The sequence below is a fragment of the Mizuhopecten yessoensis genome, unplaced genomic scaffold (assembly GCF_002113885.1).
Source record: "Mizuhopecten yessoensis strain PY_sf001 unplaced genomic scaffold, ASM211388v2 scaffold11135, whole genome shotgun sequence".
NCBI classification, from domain to species: domain Eukaryota; kingdom Metazoa; phylum Mollusca; class Bivalvia; order Pectinida; family Pectinidae; genus Mizuhopecten; species Mizuhopecten yessoensis.
Window position 1 is genome coordinate 451,330 of NW_018408897.1, and position 20,371 is coordinate 471,700.

A 20,371-nucleotide genomic window follows, 5' to 3' on the forward strand; every position below is an offset into this window, starting at 1 on the left:
TTTTAATGCCTCAGCCAGAAGTCAAACCAGGGACCTCCGGCTTACAAGCCTTAGGCTCTACCAAATGTGCGAAAGAGAAATTCTATATAGCCGAGTCGGTAGGAGGCGGCTAGTATTTAACCGAGGTGACAACTATTAGTGTAAATGTTGATAAAACATGGTGCTCTAACGTCGTTGCTGACGAAGTGCAAGATCAATATTTAAGGAAAAATCCAGTGAAAAAAATGCTTTGATCAACTGTTAGGTCAATTTAGTAGATTTAATTATGAACAATAAATTCATTTTCCGTGATATGCGTATGTATACGATATTATATACCATTCACAAACAGTCCTTTGGGCGTTAGATTAAGAGACTCTTATTTCAACAAGATCGAAAAATATCACCTAATTCCAAAAATTGAAACGAAATATTAAATTCAACACATTATATTTACAAAGCCTATATCAATTCTCTCCATCGGTGGCCAATATGTTATGCTTAAATGTATCTTGGTAATGAAATAAATTAAATAAACTTGATAAATCAGTCACTATGAAATGAAAAATACCAACGAGTACATAACTCCATACCATACACCACAACAAACAAATACTCTGCATAGACAATGAACAGGTAGAATTAAGCACGATAGACATAATGCCATACTACCAAAGCTCATGACCTAAGGTCGAACTACACATATAATGTACATGCCATTGATACTTTAGACCGCATACTTTTTATATTACAACTGTATTTGAATTAAATACAGTTGTTATATTAAGAATAGTATTAGAGAGTTGTAGAAAAACCATCATACTCGCTCAAATTAGGACTCAATCATAGGAACGATTCTGTTATGTTTCACACAGATACAATTCATTTTTAATAGTCTGAAGTCTACACCTGTTAACGTGTTTACCGGTGCAAAACATGGGTGAACTCTAAAATTGAAAATAAATTACATGGACTCCACTGTGTTCGGGATTTTAAAAACAACGTTTTAGTGTGATGTGCAGACTGATATATAGCTCCTCTCGGTTACGTGTGCCTAAAGATGTTTAAGATGGTAGGACTCATTCTGGTTTCGTTTTATATTCCACGTATGCACGGGAAGCTTGACTGGGTCTATTAATATAAACCTTATATAACTATATGATTTGTTGTTAAAATCGAATCATTCCTTCTTTCGTTTCGTAGCCAAGGTTTTATGACGTGTCGGAATAAAAAATATAAGCTATTTCAAATTCATTTCTATTTGGAGTTATACTCCGATACACGATCGTCCAGTAGAGGGTGACTTCACGGGAGTGTTTGTTAGTTACATTTGACAAATGTTACTTGCTTGGCAGACCTTTTCAAGTTTGATTTAATTTGAGGTTGGGAGATTAGAAGAAACCACAGTAAGTTGATGCCATGGTCTCTGTCACCGTGTGGCTGCCATTTTTAAGTTGCTTTTTAGTTTGTTTGGTTAAGATATTGCTTACACAGATATTGCTGCATCTGTTTTGCTTTGTTCGTGTTTTACATTTTTACCCATTTGTTTGTTTGTTTGAATGATTGATTAACAGCCATGGTCATTTAACAACGTGCAAGTTAGTTATTGGTGGAGGAGTACCGAGAGAATCCATTGATCAGTGGTCAGTACCTGGCGACTGCCCTGCGTAGGTCTCGAACCCGCCACCCAGTGGTGGTGGGCTAGTTATCGTACACTGTCAAATCCTCAACCACTTAGCAACTGCGGTTCCTACCATTTCAAAGGGAAGACAATTACATAACATCTATATAGTGGTAAATGTCTCGTATTTCGAAAATGGGAGTATTAATATCTTATATGATAAATAAGTTATTATAAAATATCAGGCGAAAGTTATATATATCGAAAAAAATCTTTCTGTATTGTTTTCGTGATCGAGACGTTGATCGGAGTTTGATTTCTGGTAAGCAGTATGTTATATCAGTGTTTACTAATATACCTGATTTAATTGTTAATCTTAATAGTAACTCAACATGTTGTTCAAATTGGAAAACCTTTAGAACAACTTGAACCAGTTTATAAAGCGTATAAATAATAATAAGAAACTATAGATTAATATGACAGGTCTATTCGAAAATAAATATATCTTAATATTTAAGATCATATAACTTGGCGTTTTGATCCTAATGTCGAACTTAATAGAACTGTTATTTACACCAAATTTTGATTGCCACGCAATCGTTTTCAATCGATACTCTCGGGAACAATCCAATGGTAGTAATAGAAAACAGGTATACAAAGAACTCATCATAGATGGACGAGAAATATGGAAGACATTTTATTTGCCCGATGCATATTGTGTACGGGACATTTATATTTTTTCGCTTATATTATTTATTTCTACAAATGAAATGACCCCACACACACACACACACACACACACACACACACACACACACACACACTTAGGTGATTGCAATTAAAAGATTAAGTAACAGGTAACAGAAGCATTAAGCCAAAAATGTATCAAAAATAAGCATTTAAAAATAGTGTTAAATACTGTCTTGTTCCCCCTTTTGTTGAAACCTTTTCTAGTGTTAAAGGGGAAATTCTAGAAATGGTAGTTAATTGCATACGGGGACTTAATACAGTGTAGCAGTATTTTTGTTTGATCTACAATGTGATATCAATATCCATTCAGTTGCGTGCTTAAAAATATGTAATACTAAAAAAATATGACTCATCCTGTCCTGGGACTTGGTTAGGTCTTTCCGTCTTTCGTTTCCGTTTTATTCCATAATTATGGTCGTTAAATAGGGAGTGATATAAAACAATTGTTACCTACTTGACAAGAATATTCAATGTGGCATGTACAGCACTTCATTGTTTTGAAAAACAAAACAAAACAATATCCTATTAAGTTCATGGAAAGGTCCTGTCATCGTCTGGCCACATTAAAGGGGGACTACTCTGCAGTATCTCCTGTATGAGTGTTGGGTTAACATGTTCACCCGATGTTGTATGAACTATTAATGTATTTCAGATGGAAAGCGTTATATACCGAGGTTGATTGATCTGTTAATCGGGATGGAGAGCGGAGTTCTGATTAGCAGTTTAACATTACGAAAAGTCACTATGTACGAAGGCAGTCCAATGGGCATAAGTAAAGGAGACTCTTTAATATCAAAATCGATCAATTTAACATTGGGCTGGTACTCCACACGCATCAATCGGGGGCTCAGTAGTCCACACTTGTGTATTGATGTTAGTTATTCTGTAATGTTCTAAGCTTAAAAGTACACACATAAACAGAAAGTAAAATACTATTTTGATGACTCTTTTGTTAACATGTGTTTTGGTGGTAAAATAAATAAAAATCAATTGTTTGGGTTCAACAATGTTCGGGAATCTAGAAAAACATGTGTTGTGTTTCATATCCAATTTGATCATAAATCCGTTCAGTAACGAATGTATTAAAATGTTTATAATAAAAAATAAATGGGACTCATCCAATCTAGGTGCTTAGCTGGGTCTATTTATATCATTGGCTTGCATTTGGATATTCCTTCTTTCGTTTTCCTTTTAAAATCATCACAGCGATCGTTTAGTAAGGACTAAGTTTGAAGTCAATGTTTCTAGATGTACATAATTAATACTTCCTTGGCGGGCCTATTCAAGTCAGCGTGGATAGCATTTATTATGTTGATTGTGAAGTTAGAAGAAAAGAAGACTCGCCGTAAGTTATGGATAGGTCCTGCCACCGTGTGGTCTGGATGATGTACATGTATGTGTATCTTTTGTTTGTCGAAAACACATATGATTTATCAGTTCTATATTTAATTCAGGCGAGAACGCTATATATCGACGTTTACTCTTCGGTTTATCGACATTTAGAGCAGAGTTTGATTTCCAAAGAAGCATAATATATTTGTATATATAAGATTAATTACACCGATGACAATAAGTACACGTCGTTAATATTGAGACCAAAAATATACACTAGTGTATAAATGTTTTTGTCACATAATCTTCTATATATATTAATTTCCACATAAAATATTGGAGCAGCCAGCTCGAAGAATCGCAAAAGAAATAAAAATCACGGAATTGCTAAGTCTGTCTTTAATCCCAATAATTAGAACACTCACCAAATTCTACATACCTTTTGTATTCATACCTCCAGCACTTAATGTCTCCTCGTGTGTCTTATTTTTTATTTTATTTTTCCTTTTGAATTAATCAATACCTTTTTATTTATTTTTCAATTCGTTGGATTAATTCAATTTTACACACTTCCTGTATTTCAACACCAAATTAGACCAATTTCGATTGTCAATGTTTGGCCCGAGCACTACCAATAGTTCATAGAAAGACAAAACAGCTGTATTATTTTTCAATTCTGTATCTATTACCACATTTTAACGTTCATGATTATTTTTATATTTCCTTAAATTATGTTGGGCCATGGGTATTAAAGATAGGATCTGCGCTTCAAAAAAGGCAAAACTTTCACCTTTTTTGACACTAGATTAATCACTTAAATTGTCACGGTGTCACCATTTTTAATTGTAGCAGGTTCAATTTAACTGTACAACTTTATAGTGTTTAATATGATAAAAATAATATGCAAAAACTGGAAAATTATACATTGTTGATAAAAAAATACATATTTGGTGTAACTGAAGCACTTTTGATTTTTGACCCTGTAAAAGAAAAAAAAAGAAAAAATAACACAAATGATAATGGGACAAAAAAAAAAGCACAAAGGTCAGAATAAACAGCGTTTTGTTGACATATCCGTCATAGGGCTATGAAAATGTCTTTGATATTGATCGCAGTGGGAGTTAACAACATAAATCTGATAAACTAATTAGGACAATCCATGAACAATAAGTTTAGTCTTGTATACTAAAGCACACAATCCATTTACAACCAGTTTGGCGTTACTGCTATGTGCGACAGATTCTGTTGTAACGTGTGTAGTTTCGACATGAAGATAAATAACCTTATTCGGTTAGGGTGGTCGAATGGGGAGATTTAATTCAAATGCCTTACATCGATACGACTGGAGGTCCAATTCCTTGAACGGAATTGAAAAGAAAAGGGTCACTTCACTTTTCATGTTTGTTTTCTCATGGTACTCCGGTTTCCTAAGACATTAAGATCATCCGCACGCTTCCATCCGTTTCCAACAGAATGATAAAAGTAAGTGTTCTTTTTTTTAATAATTGTTGTAAAATGAATATTTATAATTTTTCCTGTTTTGTTAATGATTATTGATTAGAAATACTTGTATGTGACCAGACGTAACATAGTTTGACTTTAACATACATAACAAATTCCTACCAAACAAAGACCTGAACAAAAGTATATACATAATAGTAATCTACGATCAAAATTAAATACGATAGTGATCTACAATCAAAATCATATAAAATAGTAAACTACGACCAAATTATATAAGATAGTAATCTGCGATCAAAATTATATAAGATAGTAATCTACGATCAAAATAGTATACGATAGCAATATACGATCAAAATTAAATACGATAGTTATTTACGATCAAAATTGTATACGACAGTAAACTACGATCAAAAGTACATACGATAGTTATTTACGATTTAAATTATCTACGATAGTAATCGACGATGAAAATAATACAAGATAGTAATCCACAGTTGTGGGATCGCACAACGTTACGCGATGTGTGCGCACGATGCGTGCACGATGTGCGAACGATTGAAAGTTGGACGATCATTGCTTGCGCACATTTGTGTGCACGATAGACGAACGTTGAGAGGACCATGTGGAAGATTAGCCTTTGGCTAAACATGTATTTTATCCTCAATAGATAAAGTTTATTATTATTATTATAACGTTTTGCGATAACAATCGTGGTTGGTGTAAATTTAGGAATGCCTTAATACTTAATAATATATACGGTTTCGTGTTTAAACATATAAACTTGATTTTTACGTATGTTTCTATATTCTACCTACATCTATAAGCCTATCTCTATGTCTATACTTTCTTAAATTTAGAAATTCGGTATTTTTTAAACGAGCTTAATCGACAAATGTGAAATCACAACACTGTTCCGTATACAGGTAATTAAGCATAGCCATTTTGTACATGTACCTGGACCGTAGTTTTCCCCCGCTCGGGGTGCTTACGTATTTCGTCGGGTAGGGCCAGGGGTGTGAAAGCAGAGGTGAAGGGATTAAGCTATAGGCACGCCGAATGCAAATAACAAATACTAAACGTCCAGTTGTGTTTTCATTACGGTCATACGATATCGCACATCAGCTCTATGTGTCAGGTATAGGCCAGGTATAACATCGCTTGTGCATGTCGAGTACGTTATTAAGTGAACCACATTGACTTACAGATCAATACATCTTCTCCGTTGGAAACGAACATGCATGGATACAAACAGCAACCAAGACTGGAAGACAATGACCACTGTGTTGTATACGTCCTGGATGCTGAGAAATATTCCGACAACCCTAGCTTGCATGCATCCTTCATTTCAGACAGTGTCAAGGAGCAATTGAAGACTGTCCAAGAAATTGTTGACCAAAAAGATACTTTTAATATATGAATTTAAGAAAAAATATCGGGTAACTAATATGGCGAACATCTAATTAGGAATTTACGTATACATTGTTGATAAGAGCAGTTGCAACAAGATCAATGCGCACATTACAAAATCATGCAAATATAACAATCAAATAGTATCTTTTCATGTTAAAATGCCATTTTCTTATAATTTAATCCTATTTATTTCATTTTTGTCCCGAAACGATGTCGCTTTCTTTATGTTTATAGGAATTCCTCAACTGATTTGACTAAACAAAGTGGACGTTGTTTGCGAATCGACAAAACAATCCACATCTAATGTCTACCGGAGTTCCTTGATCAGACAAAGTTGCGTAGACGCTGCTGACCGCCTCGGATTACCGCCAATGACGGTGATGCCGATGAAGAACTACTTCATGGAGCCGTCTACCGCGGACGACATTAGTATTCTTGCGCTGTTCAAGATACTTTTCTCCGCTTCAACCATCTCGACGAACTTCGGACGGATAAATACGAAAATAATTTAACTAAATATATGTTATTTGCGATATAACAGTACATATTATTTCTTTGACCCATAATTAAAAAATATTCCATGAATGTAAACATATTAAAACAATTTACCTGCTGCCGGATATATAAGATTCATCTAAATCATTCGGAGATGTAATGTAGTATATGAGTTTCCTACTTACCACATTTCTTAAGTTATAAACAATGCACTATTCCCTGGTAGTTTTGCCAGACAAGTGAGGGTGACATAAAACACTAACGTTGAGTATGCAGCTATAAAGCTTGTAATATTTACTCAACAATGAAATTGTAAAGAATAAGAATTCTTTTACTGCATTATGTGTGTAAATAAAATAAAAACTGTATCAACAGTCTGGTATTTTTGTTATGTGCAATTTTAAAGATGTAATCACCCTTGTGTGTGTTACGTTCACCCTACATCATTTAACATTGGTTTGCTTTAAGTTGGTTGTTATACATGTATATGTACCGAAATGACTCGATTCAGCTACGCTTTGTTTAATACTTGGTAATAGATGTGCGAGAGTATATGAGCCCCCTAATCTCGATTTAGAACTGTATTAAACAAAACGTAGCGGAATATAAGCGGTGCAGTATAACAACCAATTTTACATACGCTTACAGCGTAGTCGAATCGACATCGCTTTATGGCTAACTCGTACACATTTTACACCTTTGTGTGCATACGCTTCACTGGTCATTTGTCTGAGGAAGGTGACAGAGTAGATACCGTACTACTCATCAAAACGTCACATATAAACACGTATTAGTTGTGCTTCATGAATCTTTTCACAAGTCATGATATCATCTTCTATTTGCCACTATGACAAATATAATATATAAGAGTTTCATAACTTTTTGCAAAATTTGGATGTTTGTTATTACTATATAATTAGAAGTTCCGTCTTCTCATTAAGGCCAGGGAAGGGAGAGCAGGGGAAACGTACATGAAAAAATTCAGAAAGATCCATCTGATCAATAAAACATTACAAAACATAACTGTCGAAATCAAATATGGCCATCTGTCGGCCATTCTGCTTTCCAGTCAGTTTCAAAAGTGAACATGCGCAACAACAGTTCAAGGGGAAACTACATCAGATCTGGAAAGATCCCTTCAGTAATTTCTGAGAAATAGAGATATCCAGGATGTCCGCTTGTGGGTCAATTTGTTTATTCTACATGTATCAGTCGCAACAATAAATATGCACATCTAGGGTCCAAGAGGAACTCACATATGAAACAGCTGATTTTACTACAACTAAGGTGGGCCTTGCTTGTGAATCGACCAGGCAATCCACGTCTTATGTCTACCGGAGTTGTGTGATCAGACAAAGGTGTGTAGATACTGTCCGAGCAGTCTACCACAGACGGCATTAGTATTATTGCGCTGTATAGCATCCGGCAGTTTTATCTTAATTATTCAGAATGATTAAGATAAAACCTATTCATATCCAGCAGTGTGTTGACTTATCACTTTTACGTTATCTGCTTAACGTTCAGCATTTATGGGAATGACATCTACTAGTTCACCTGTTGTCAGTATAATCTGACCGGGTGGAATGCTGGGCTGGGTGCCTTCGGCGTGGTATTTCAGTGAGATAGGACTATAAAGTTGGCATCAGATCCGCGCTATCACAAGGAGGCAAGCACACCAACACACTCTGTCTCCTGCATACACACACGCAAGCACGCTTACACTACACATACAGATACACGTCCTTAAATGACCTTAGCTATGCATAGGACGATAAACAAAATTAAACCTGAACCTTTTACACATGGAATATAATAATAAAAGTTATTTTAATAATAAACTTTATTTATTGAGGATTGAAAACCTTATTTACCCTCAGGGTCCTCTATATTAGTAAAATGTGTTAGTTTTACATAGTATTTCTTAAAACAAAGTTATATAAATTAAAACATAAATGACATCTAAAATATAAGTCATGAGATTGCTGAAAATATTACATGCAGTTATAGGGTACAATACATATATGCTAGCATAGCAAAGTATAAAAATTGCCGGGATATGCGCCAATATAGCATAAATCAAAAACTATTTTCTTTATCTAAAAGTATTAATCACAGTAGTGCTTTATTGCTCTATGCTTAAAAGTGTTTAAAGATGGTGATGACCATTTGGAAGTGCATTCCAAGTCTTACAACTTGATAAAACAAAGTGACTACGATAAAAGGTTGTCCTGTGCTTAGGAATGTACAGCATAATCTGTTCAGTTCGTCGTGTAGCTCTGGAGTGGACACTGTTTACATGAAGCATAAATATTCAGGAGCAAGTCCATGGACACATTTAAAGGTCATTGCAGACTTTCTATAATTTATATACAATTCTATAGGCATCCATTTCAACACAGAAAACATTTCTTTTGAAGGAGTTTCAAATGGAACATCTAAAATGAATGTTTGTATATTAATCGGTCGAAGAAATAACATCAACGGTAAAATCCAATATAACACGGAATCATGCTTGTATATCTAGTGTCGTTATTGGTTGACGCAGTGAAAGGTATCGGCAGCTCGCAGGAACTCACTCATCCAGAACACAATGGAATTGTGTTAATGAATGAATAACATAGTTCCTCCTTTAGACACTTAGAATAACAGTTTATGGACCATTAAATCAAGGTAATTTTTGTTTAAGAGTGGATATTAATTTAGCTGTCTGCATTATGAGATTGTCGCAGTGAACAAACAACGGTTATATTGTATGCTACTCTCGAAGATTATTTCCAGCCGTTATCTGTAAACATGATCTGGAGTACACAAGTGGCTATGTGTTGTTAATTTATACATGTGTGTACAATAATACAGGTAGGTCGAGTCGAAAACCGAAAGTAGAAACCCACTTTAAAACGAAAGGAGGAAATAACCGGCGTTACTTTGTATTTAATAGATTCGAAGCGTAACAATTTAAGCCTAGTTTCTGGATTAAGACTCGTACAAATGTATATAATCAGTATCGAACGTTATAGTATAATAACTCTTTATTATATAGGGTGGTAGCTATTTAACCAGTGTTACGGTGACTACTGTCATGGGGACGTGCTCCTCGGGGCAAGCACGCCATCACCAGGAGAAGGAACTTACGGTACGTTAATCTATGTCTACACTAATCAGAACTGTCACAAAGTTAACATGTTTATACCGTTATTGACGTCTATAACGTGTATGGTAGCCTACATGTACACGGTTGTCACCACACTGATATAATGTGATCTAAAGATTGGAAGAAAGGACTGGCATGGTAACTGTGCAACTTATTAACACTTTCGTAGCGACATTCTGATATTTTTAATTAACCATTTTAAGATGGCAAGAGGACCTTAATATAGATATTAAAAGGCACACCTCAATTACTTACCTGAAATATTCCCTTTATTTGAATCCTGGTATATTAGAAAACTGAAAGGTTTTTCCCTTATTTCAAATTACAAATGTTGGTCATTAATTTGGAATTGTAAATCATTTTCACATATATTATTTTGATACTCAGAATGGTAAATAGAATTTTTTTAATTCAAGACATCCTTACTCAAACATTAATGAATTATTAAATTCCCAAAGACTCTTTCCTTTTTGAAATCATTAAACTTAAATGATATCGAAGATCTGATTGATTATCAGTCTCTACAGTAATCTAGAGTTTTGTACATTTCTTAACAAGATAACAGACATTTAAAAAAGTAAAGACCAGCTTGTTTTATAGAAATAGTTCTTTTACATATATACCTTCTTTTTCCAAGAGTTGTTCTTTAAAGATGTCACTCATATTAAATTCTTCCATCAGTTCAAATTATCTTATCCTTAACCTTAGCATTATTCATCTGTATTTTGATCATAGTCTAAATCAGGATTAAGAAACAAATTCAAATCACCACATACAATAAAGCATTAGGTTTTCTCCATTTAACATATCTAAAGAAACAAATTACCCATTTATATCTTTCTTTTTATTCCTTACATTCTTTTCAAAACGATTATTATTAATTTGCAACCCACTTGAAATTGATCTAACAAACCGAATTGGAAAAAATATCCCAATTCAATCCTGATCGTATATTCCATTTCTACAGTAAATAAGTATCCTAAATAAAGTATACAATAGCATTCCTATCTACGTCTACTTAGAGCCAGAACCTTTGTGAGATAAGCTATTTGAGTAGCATGTGTACCTTGCCAGTCCTTTAACACCGCACAGACAGACATTAAATCAGATCTCATTTCATTAACCTTAAAGATAATAACCAAATGATGTCGTAAGTTTAATTAAATATCCAACAAGGGGTGTATGTTTCATGCAAAGAATTCAATGCGATGCGACATACATCAGATTGATTCTAATACAATTGAAATTACAAGTTATGTAGCTTTTTCTTCCCCCATTCCCCATATACCATGTAATATTTGTGAGATTTATTACTTAAAAGCTGTCAGCTATTTATCTATCTATTTCTCTCTGGTGTTTTGCGTCATTTAGCTGTAATTAAATTTTCCTTAACCTCAAACATGTTTAGTCCAGTATACTTTGATTTTGATAAAGCATTTTGAGTAGCCATATTTTGTGGATAATATGCGTAGCTCAAAACACTTTTATTGACCACAACAATCTAAAGTAAAATTATTGTAATGATATTCTTTTTAATTGGATTATATTTTGGTCGAAACTACCGTAGCAGCTTGAAAAAAATGATATGCCATGTGATCTTCAGCGAGACATAATTTTCATGTTTTTTGTGTGTCGCCAACAAGGGTTTCAAACATGGTTTAGAAAATACTAACATTTCATATAAACAACTAGATTTTCCTTTTATTATCGATTTTTGGATTCATCATGTTTTTTTAATGTCTCCCTAGGATTCCTGTATTCTTGTACCATTTTGGGGTTCGATTTCGCATTGTTTGTTGAAGCTGCAGCACATTTACTATTTTGTCTTTGTTTATTTAAACGCAATGTATGATTGGTGTACAAATGCAGTTATATAACAATTTACCATACAGAACAACACTTTATTTTGTCAACCAATGATTACAGGATGTCCTAATGATGTATTCGAAGCTGGTCCAACCAGACGTTTTTGCATTCCTGATAGACTTTTTAAAACAACATGAAATTATTTCGAATTCATGGACAAGTGTGACAAAGAAGCTTTCTTCTGCTCCACGACCAAGATCTACATCAAAAGCAGAACAGCGGTGCAAAACAAGTAAACAAGAAGAGAAGGATGACAGTAGCAAGTCTCTTTTAGAACAAATACAGCAAAACGACAATCAAGAGGATGAAATAAAACGCTTAACAAATGAAATTAAGGCTCTGAGGAAAAAAGTTAGAACACTGGAGAGGCGGTCAACAGAATCAGTTGAATTTGGATGCGACCCTGAATCTCTGCACCGTGATCAAACCAAGGAAAGGAAGGGAGACGAAGTTCATTCAACAGCAGACAAACCAACACGCTTGAAACAGGAAGCACAAATAACCAGACCTAATGTTTGTGTGACGGGGAAAGGAATCAAACATCTTAACAAGGAGATGTATATTGATAAGAAACAGATTGTGCCTGAATCAGAAAGCATTCAAGAACAGTTCTCTGACACAAAGACTAAAGAAAAAGGAATGTGTAAACAAAGTGCTTGCGAGGAAGAAAGAAAACATTTCCTATCAAAAATCAAACAATTTGAGGAAACGATTGGGAAATTGCAAACCAAAATCAGTAAGTGTTTTAAATTTAAAGTATTGATAATATTAAATTTGTTTCTAGATGTATAATATTTTATTCAAAGTTTATCAAAATAAGGAAAATCCTATAATTTAAACAAACTAAATCGATTTGTGTTTATAAATATCATAAGCAGCAATTGTTGTCACATAAAGAGCTGCTATAAAGGTAAAGCAGACTCTAGAGTTAGTGAGAAAGAAGTGCAGTTAAATGTATCAAAATTTCAGTCCAATTAATAAAAGTAATAACATGAAGATAAAAAAAGAAATATTAATTATGTATACCAATTTATTTTTAACATTAATATTAAGAAATTATTTAATTAATTTGAAAACAAATATTCCTTGTGCGTGCTTTTGAGTACTAGAAAATAACCTTTATCATTTTGTTAATGGTAAACGATTATTGGTCTTCATAACCGGAAATGTATAGTGATAATTCGCATTTACAATTGATTATAAAAATTGTAAAATGTGAACAAAGTCATGACAATGTTTACGGCAATGTCTATAATCTCGTCATTACCACTTGCTCAGGCACCAGTGAAAACAACCGACCAATGCGGCATGCTACCGGGAAACAGCCAACGCTTCGAGAGGGGGAAATGGCACACTTGTCCTCAAACATGAAGGAAACCGAGCAAAAGAATGAAGCACTGAAAGAAAAACTTGGTAAATATGCTTCTTTTCCTTTTATAAAATATACTCCTATTATAGCTTGATATATTTAAGATAACTGACGACTTGAATTGAGCTTAAAGTAAAAGAAATAATAATAATACTAAAATATATATCAATATGAAAAATAGATTATGGTAAGTAGGTCATTATTCTTAACGATCTCCAGGTAAAAAAGATACAAAACTCAAATCGATGAATACAAATAATGATGACTTGAAAACAAAACAAAACATGAAGGAAATAAGGTAAAATATCAAGTACAGAGACGTTACAACAAATACCATGTACAGTGATGTTACGACGAGTATGTGTTCTAGCATGAGTGCACTTCAGCGGGATATCAAAAGGTTGAACTCGGAACTTCGGAAGATTTCAAACGTTTTACAATTAGAAATAATGCGTACAGTAGCAGACGCTTACTCATCTATAAACCCGAACATCCACAAACAACAAGTATGAAATCACAAGAACAGTAAAGATGCTGAAAAACTACATTAATTTACTTACTAATACTTTAACGTACTTGTATGTTTATTTCTCAGTAAAAGGATTGCCTTACTCTGCTCGGTGGTAATGATTAATTCTTCGACATTAGAAAACAGTAAAACAAGTTCTCCGACTCGATCCACCCTAACTTATATCACAGAGCAGCTTCGACTATGGAAATACCCAGTAACGAAGGCATATCTATATATCGAGTTATTAAAGTAACCTTATATCCATACATAAAATTCCAGACTGAAAAAAATAAAAGATATTCAAAATAAAAGAAGTAATATTAATAATAAACTACATGCCATAGTATAATATGATCCAATGCGATCGAGATCACCTTCCTGATATTCATCATGTTTACTAGGTGTCAGTGAGGACGAAGTAAAGGCTCTACGGTTAAACAAAGACCAATTGACAAGAGAATTGAAAACAGAACAACAGAAACATCACACCACCCGTACAGACCTCGGGGAACAGATAGCGTCACTAAGGGGAGATAACACCGCGCTGTCGTCTACAGTCGAAAAGTTACAACAGAATGTTGCTGTGTTGGAAAGAAAAATCGGTGAGTTGTTTAGAGGAACTCGTTTTATAGAAAGATCTAAAGAGTTTTTGAAATAATCCTACTGTCGTATAAGATTAAACAAAAACTACAGGCAAAGGTTTTTTAATTCTCATAATATTCTCAGAATCACGCACAATATGTGTAGAACAATATAAACCTATCTTATATATTATGAAAAGTTCTTTTTACGCAACCAATACAATGTTCTATGTGACGTTTCAATGACTAGTACAATATGTACACTGTCACCTTCATCAGACAAATGACCAGTAATGTGAACGAGTTGTCCACAAAATCGATGTCGATTTCGGATACACTATAAGAAACAGTTAGAAGTAAACCTATCTTACCGTATGTCAGGAAAGACCGTTCATACGGGGATTTATTTTGAAAAAAAGCACTGTTACACAGTAGGATCATGACATCAAACGTCACCACCGTGTGTCACCTAACCTACACAATGCCTTACTTATTATCACCACACAAAAATCAAAATGACAATACTTCTTTACCAAGGCGATTCTCTACCAGGTAAGCCATGTTTTTTTTCTGAAAAGGAAACTATTATTGACAGTATATTTGTTCGATTATCAATTTCATATGGTTATCGATTTTAAGTTTGAAGGAAATCTGTTTTTGCATGGACTTTTTTACCGATTGAAATAAGTCATATATAAATGATCATAAGGTAACCAACCAGATTTAAGAATTGGCTAGACTATGATGTCTATTTGACGATATGTTGTACAAAAGTTCAGCACAGTATGACTTAGAAAGTCATGCCATCCGAAGTTACCTTTTTATCTGCAAAAATATTTGTTTGGATGACAGCTGAATGGTTCAGTACGTTTCAGTATGCCAGGAGATTTTAATCAGTGACATATTAACACCTTAGTTATATACACTAGTTGCCAGTGAAGAGGATCTGAAAACTGTGAGGTTGAACAAAGACCATTTGGCACAGGAACTGGAAACTGTTCGACAGGAACATCTCACCACCCGTACAGACCTGGAGAAACAGAGAGTGTCACTAAGGGGAGATAACAATGTACTGTCGTCCAAAGTCAAAACATTACAGCAAAATGTTGCTGTGTTGGAAACACAACTCGGTGAGATGTTTCACAATTAAATTTGTATAGAATTCATACTAATATTCCAAATCAAACTTGATTCATACATGATTAAAAAGCAAATCGTCAATAGAAAATATATTGCGTGTTTAATCTTACATCTCATAGGTTCATAATAGTGTTTCATCTTTCCCTGTGATAAGTTGCTCACTCGAGCCCTTATATGCAGACGTCATCGTGTCATCATTATATACAACGTTACCCTTACAGAAAACCTAACTCAATACTAGCTCACACGATTTTATAATGACATCACAACTTTGTATGTAGATTTTCCTTAACTAAACTATCTAGTAAATTTTAATGTAAATACAGTAACCATATCATGCAGACGGAATATCTGAAGTATTTGAAAATATAACCCTCTATACTTCGGCAGAACCGCAGCTTTAAAAGTGAAAAGCTTTTTAACGGGTTTTTTCTTTTGCATTATTCAGTTATTAGAAATTCTGTTAATTCTCTACAATGAAGTCAAGGGAATGATGTCGTATTTCAGAATCAGCTTAAGCTATATTATATTGTTCATAATTCTAAACTCTTATACAAAATGTATCCTTCATTCCGTAGTAAATTACTTATCATTACGTTACCATTGATTGAATAGGCGTCAGTCAAGACGAATTGGGGACCTTGGGGTTAAAAATAGACCAATTGATGAGTGAACTGGAAACAGAACAACAGAAACACCACACCACTAACACAGACCTAGGGAAACAGATAATGTCACTGAGGGGAGCTAACACTGTACTGTCATCTAAAGTAGACAAGTTCCAACAGAATGTTGCCATGTTGGAAATACAACACGGTAAGCAATGTTTACGAGTATATTTGTATAGGAAAGGGAAAACTAACGAAGAGATAATCTTAAGTTTAAATTCATTTTGAAAAAACAAATAACAAAAAAATATTTGACACGTTTAACATTTTAACAGGTGTCAGTGAAGATGAGCTGAAGACTCTACGGTTAAACAGAGACCATATGACGCAGGAACTGGAAACAGAACAACGGAATCATCACACCACTCGTACGGAACTCGGGGAACAGATAGTGTCACTAAGGGGAGATAACACTGTATTGTCATCTAAAGTCGGCAAGTTTCAACAGAATGTTTCTGTGTTGGAAAAACAACTCGGTGAGCCCCTGAAAAACAAATTTAAAAGCCGAAATACTTTCAAATAAATACTGCAATAATGTTTAAGAATTTAAATATATTGGGAATCAGTTTTCGTATTGGATTACTTTTCTTAAAAATCACAAGTAGATATATATGAATTTTGATAAAGTGGTAACAAATTTCTAGTACCGTCACAATCATTGCAATAATATGTTCACTAATCAACAGTTAGGCATATGTTATGCGAATTCCTAATGAGTGATAACCTAAAGAACGGGTAAAAGAAATACTTGTATGTGTCGATACTTTGTTGTGCTGTAGTCCAATACTCTATGAAATAAATTAACACGGTAGGGGAATATTTCTCTAAAATTATGTCCACTAGTTGCCTGTGGAGACGAACTGAAGGTTGTAAAGTTCAACGAAGACATATTGACTCAGGAACTGGAAAGAAAACAACAGACTTGTGCGGACCTGGAGGAATATATCGTGTCCCTCAAGGGAGATAACACTGCAATGTCGTCGACAGTCGAAAAACTAAAACGAGATGTTGCTATGATGGAAAGGCAGCTCGGTAAATAGCACTTTGATAATATTATTGCTATAATTACGTTAAATATTTCCGTACTTCTTTTTTCTAGTTACACTAAAGTGAAAATTCAGATGTTATACAAATACGGCTAGTAAATGTATATAACATGGCCAATTGAAATATGACCAATCATATACATTTCTTGTACATTGTTGTAAAGCGTAAAGGTTAACCTTGTGTTTATTTTGTTTTGTATTAATCTTTATGACGGTAATTCACACTTCATATTAATTGTGATTAAATTACGATAGTGGTAATGGACGCTTGATTTTTACTTTTGGGAACACACATTTTTCATTTGATTATTTGCATTAATCATTATGGTGGTAATTGATATTTCATATCTATTTTTTATTCATCAGAGTTATAATTTGTAATATCACTTTTTCAAACACCAGATGCAGAGTATCAACAATCTCAAAAAATATTTCTGGAGGCCGGAGAAGCCGTGGGTAAGTATAATGTAATGCTCAAACGAAACTTGATATTGGTGCAATGCCATATATCAACAGTCATGAACCCTGCATAAATAGATCTTAATGGATTCAATGAAAGTGGATTATGCAAATTAATTATATAGTGCCCAGTAAAATCTCATTTTCCCGAACCCTTCTTGCCATCATGTATCAATAACCGAAATTTGAAGATGCAATCGTATGTGTATGTCTTACTTTCATCTTTAAAGATACAAGGTAGTAGTCTCCGCTGGAGGGGTTCCTATCACCCGAGATACAAGGTAGTAGTCTATTCTGGAGGGGTTCTTATTACCCGAGATACAAGGTAGTAGTCTCTGCTGGAGGGGTTCTTATAACCCGAGATACAAGGTAGTAGTCTCTGCTGGAGGGGTTCTTATTACCCGAGATACAAGGTAGTAGTCTATTCTGGAGGGGTTCTTATTACCCGAGATACAAGGTAGTAGTCTCTGCTGGAGGGGATCCTATTACCCGAGATACAAGGTAATAGTCTCTGCTGGAGGGGTTCTTACAACCCGAGATACAAGGTAGTAGTCTATTCTGGAGTGGTTCTTATTACCCGAGATACAAGGTAGTAGTCCCTGCTGGAGGGGTTCTTATAACCCGAGATACAAGGTAGTAGTCTATTCTGGAGGGGTTCTTATAACCCGAGATACAAGCTAGTAGTCTATTCTGGAGGGGTTCTTATTACCCGAGATACAAGGTATTAGTCTATTCTGGAGGGGTTCTTATAACCCGAGATACAAGGTAGTAGTCTATTCTGGAGGGGGTCCTATTACCCGAGATACAAGGTACATGTAGTAGTCTCTGCTGAAGGGGTTCTTATTACTTGAGATTTGCCGCTTTCTTGATTGTTACACTAATCTCTATAGAGTATTGGCAGGGTTCATTATTAACACCTTACTCATGATCAATGTACAATTTTTCAGTACAATTAAGGGTTTTTATAGCACTTCCTTTCTATTTCAACGGCAGTTTAGACCAGTTTGAATTTTACCTTTTTAACTCCTCACATAACCGATGAGTCCTTGAAGCTGTATGGTGCAGAATAATATATTGTTAGCATACTGTATCAATCAAAATAGGTTAGAGATCAATCATATGCTCGATCATTTTGAAAGCAATGTTGTTTTTGTTCATTTATGAAGTAATATGATTACGTGAATTCCTGACAACAAATAAGTTATTCGGAATTTGATATTTAAATTTCAATATAAATGCAGGAACCAAGCCGTAGACAGTATAGTCTGATACAGAAATGTATGTTTCTTTGACTTTCATAAACCACTAAAGGTATGTTGGACCGGCAGTGGAGAGTCGAACCTATATTTGATCACCAGGTACGTTGTATTCATAGAGCCATTAGCATATTCGTTAATTTTCTTACCATTTATAAAACAAATTTCAATACATTACTTTCTTGGATTTATTTATTCCTATAAAACATTGATTCTGATGTAATGAATATATAAATGAAGCGTTAAGGTTTAAATAATCAAAAAACTATATAATGTCTTACACAACTCATCTTAATTACAATTGGTCCTGATTTTGTTTTAAAAGCGAAAATTCGAAAAATCAAATCAAGAACTTGATTAAAAAGGCAATGATGAAAATATTTGGTTTTGTTTGTGTTGGTAGTACCTACAGAACATAAAGGATGAGGTTGAACAGTACTGGCCTCTCAGAGATACGGGTGTGTCCATGGATGCCTTACGACACGTGAACATTCTATTTATTGGACCCATTGGCGCCGGGAAGTCCAGCTTTCTCAATTCAGTAGAATCTGCTTTCCGTGGCCACGTGACTATAACTGCTGGTGCCGGTAGCCGAACTAAGAGTGTAACATCTATGGTAAGTCCCTACTGAACCGTGGGACGCGCAAAGAGTGTAACATCTAAGGTAAGTCCCTACTGAATCGTGGGACGCGCAAAGAGCGTGTTATCGGTGGTAAGTCCCTTCTGAATCGTGGGACGCGCAAATAGTGTAACATCTATGGTAAGTCCCTACTGAATCGTGGGACGCGCAAAGAATGTAACATCTATGGTAAGTCCCTACTGAATCGTGGGACGCACAAAGAGTGTAACATCTATGGTAAGTCCCTACTGAATCGTGGGACGCGCAAAGAGCGTGTTATCGGTGGTAAGTCCCTACTGAACCGTGGGACGCGCAAAGAGTGTAACATTTATGGTAAATCCCTACTGAATCGTGGGACGCGCAAAGAGTCTAACATCTATGGTAAGTCCCTACTGAACCGTGGGACGCGCAAAAATTTCAACATTGATGGTAAGTCCCTACTGAATCGTGGGACGCAAAGAGTATAACATTTATGATAAGTCCCTACTGAATCTTGGGAAGCGCAAAGAGCGTGGTATCGAAGGTAAGTCCCTACCGAATCGTGGGACGCGCAAAGAGTGTAACATCTATGGTAAGTCCCTACTGAATCGTGGGACGCGCAAAGAGTGTAACATCTATGGTAAGTCCCTACTGAATCGTGGGACGCGCAAAGAG

At 34.8% G+C, this 20,371-nt stretch overlaps 1 protein-coding gene across 3 annotated transcripts in view; it reads left to right on the forward strand.

Annotated features, from left to right (window-relative positions):
* Window positions 1-1,352: 1,352 nt before the first annotated feature.
* LOC110466541 (intracellular protein transport protein USO1-like) overlaps window positions 1,353-20,371 on the forward strand; it is a 23,098-nt gene continuing 4,079 nt past the window's right edge. Inside the window, exons 1-11 of one of the 3 annotated variants that reach the window (XM_021523096.1) lie at window positions 1,353-1,385; window positions 10,092-10,184; window positions 12,129-12,804; window positions 13,347-13,481; window positions 14,350-14,550; window positions 15,459-15,659; window positions 16,613-16,813; window positions 17,181-17,369; window positions 17,786-17,839; window positions 19,154-19,200; window positions 19,502-19,714. In XM_021523096.1, coding sequence (XP_021378771.1) covers window positions 10,131-10,184; window positions 12,129-12,804; window positions 13,347-13,481; window positions 14,350-14,550; window positions 15,459-15,659; window positions 16,613-16,813; window positions 17,181-17,369; window positions 17,786-17,839; window positions 19,154-19,200; window positions 19,502-19,714 — 1,971 coding nt within the window. In that variant the 5' untranslated portion in view covers window positions 1,353-1,385; window positions 10,092-10,130. Of the gene's footprint in view, window positions 1,386-3,550; window positions 3,744-10,091; window positions 10,185-12,128; window positions 12,805-13,346; window positions 13,482-14,349; window positions 14,551-15,458; window positions 15,660-16,612; window positions 16,814-17,180; window positions 17,370-17,785; window positions 17,840-19,153; window positions 19,201-19,501; window positions 19,715-20,371 lie in introns of those variants that run through there. The other 2 variants (XM_021523093.1, XM_021523094.1) reach the window with 2 other exon arrangements.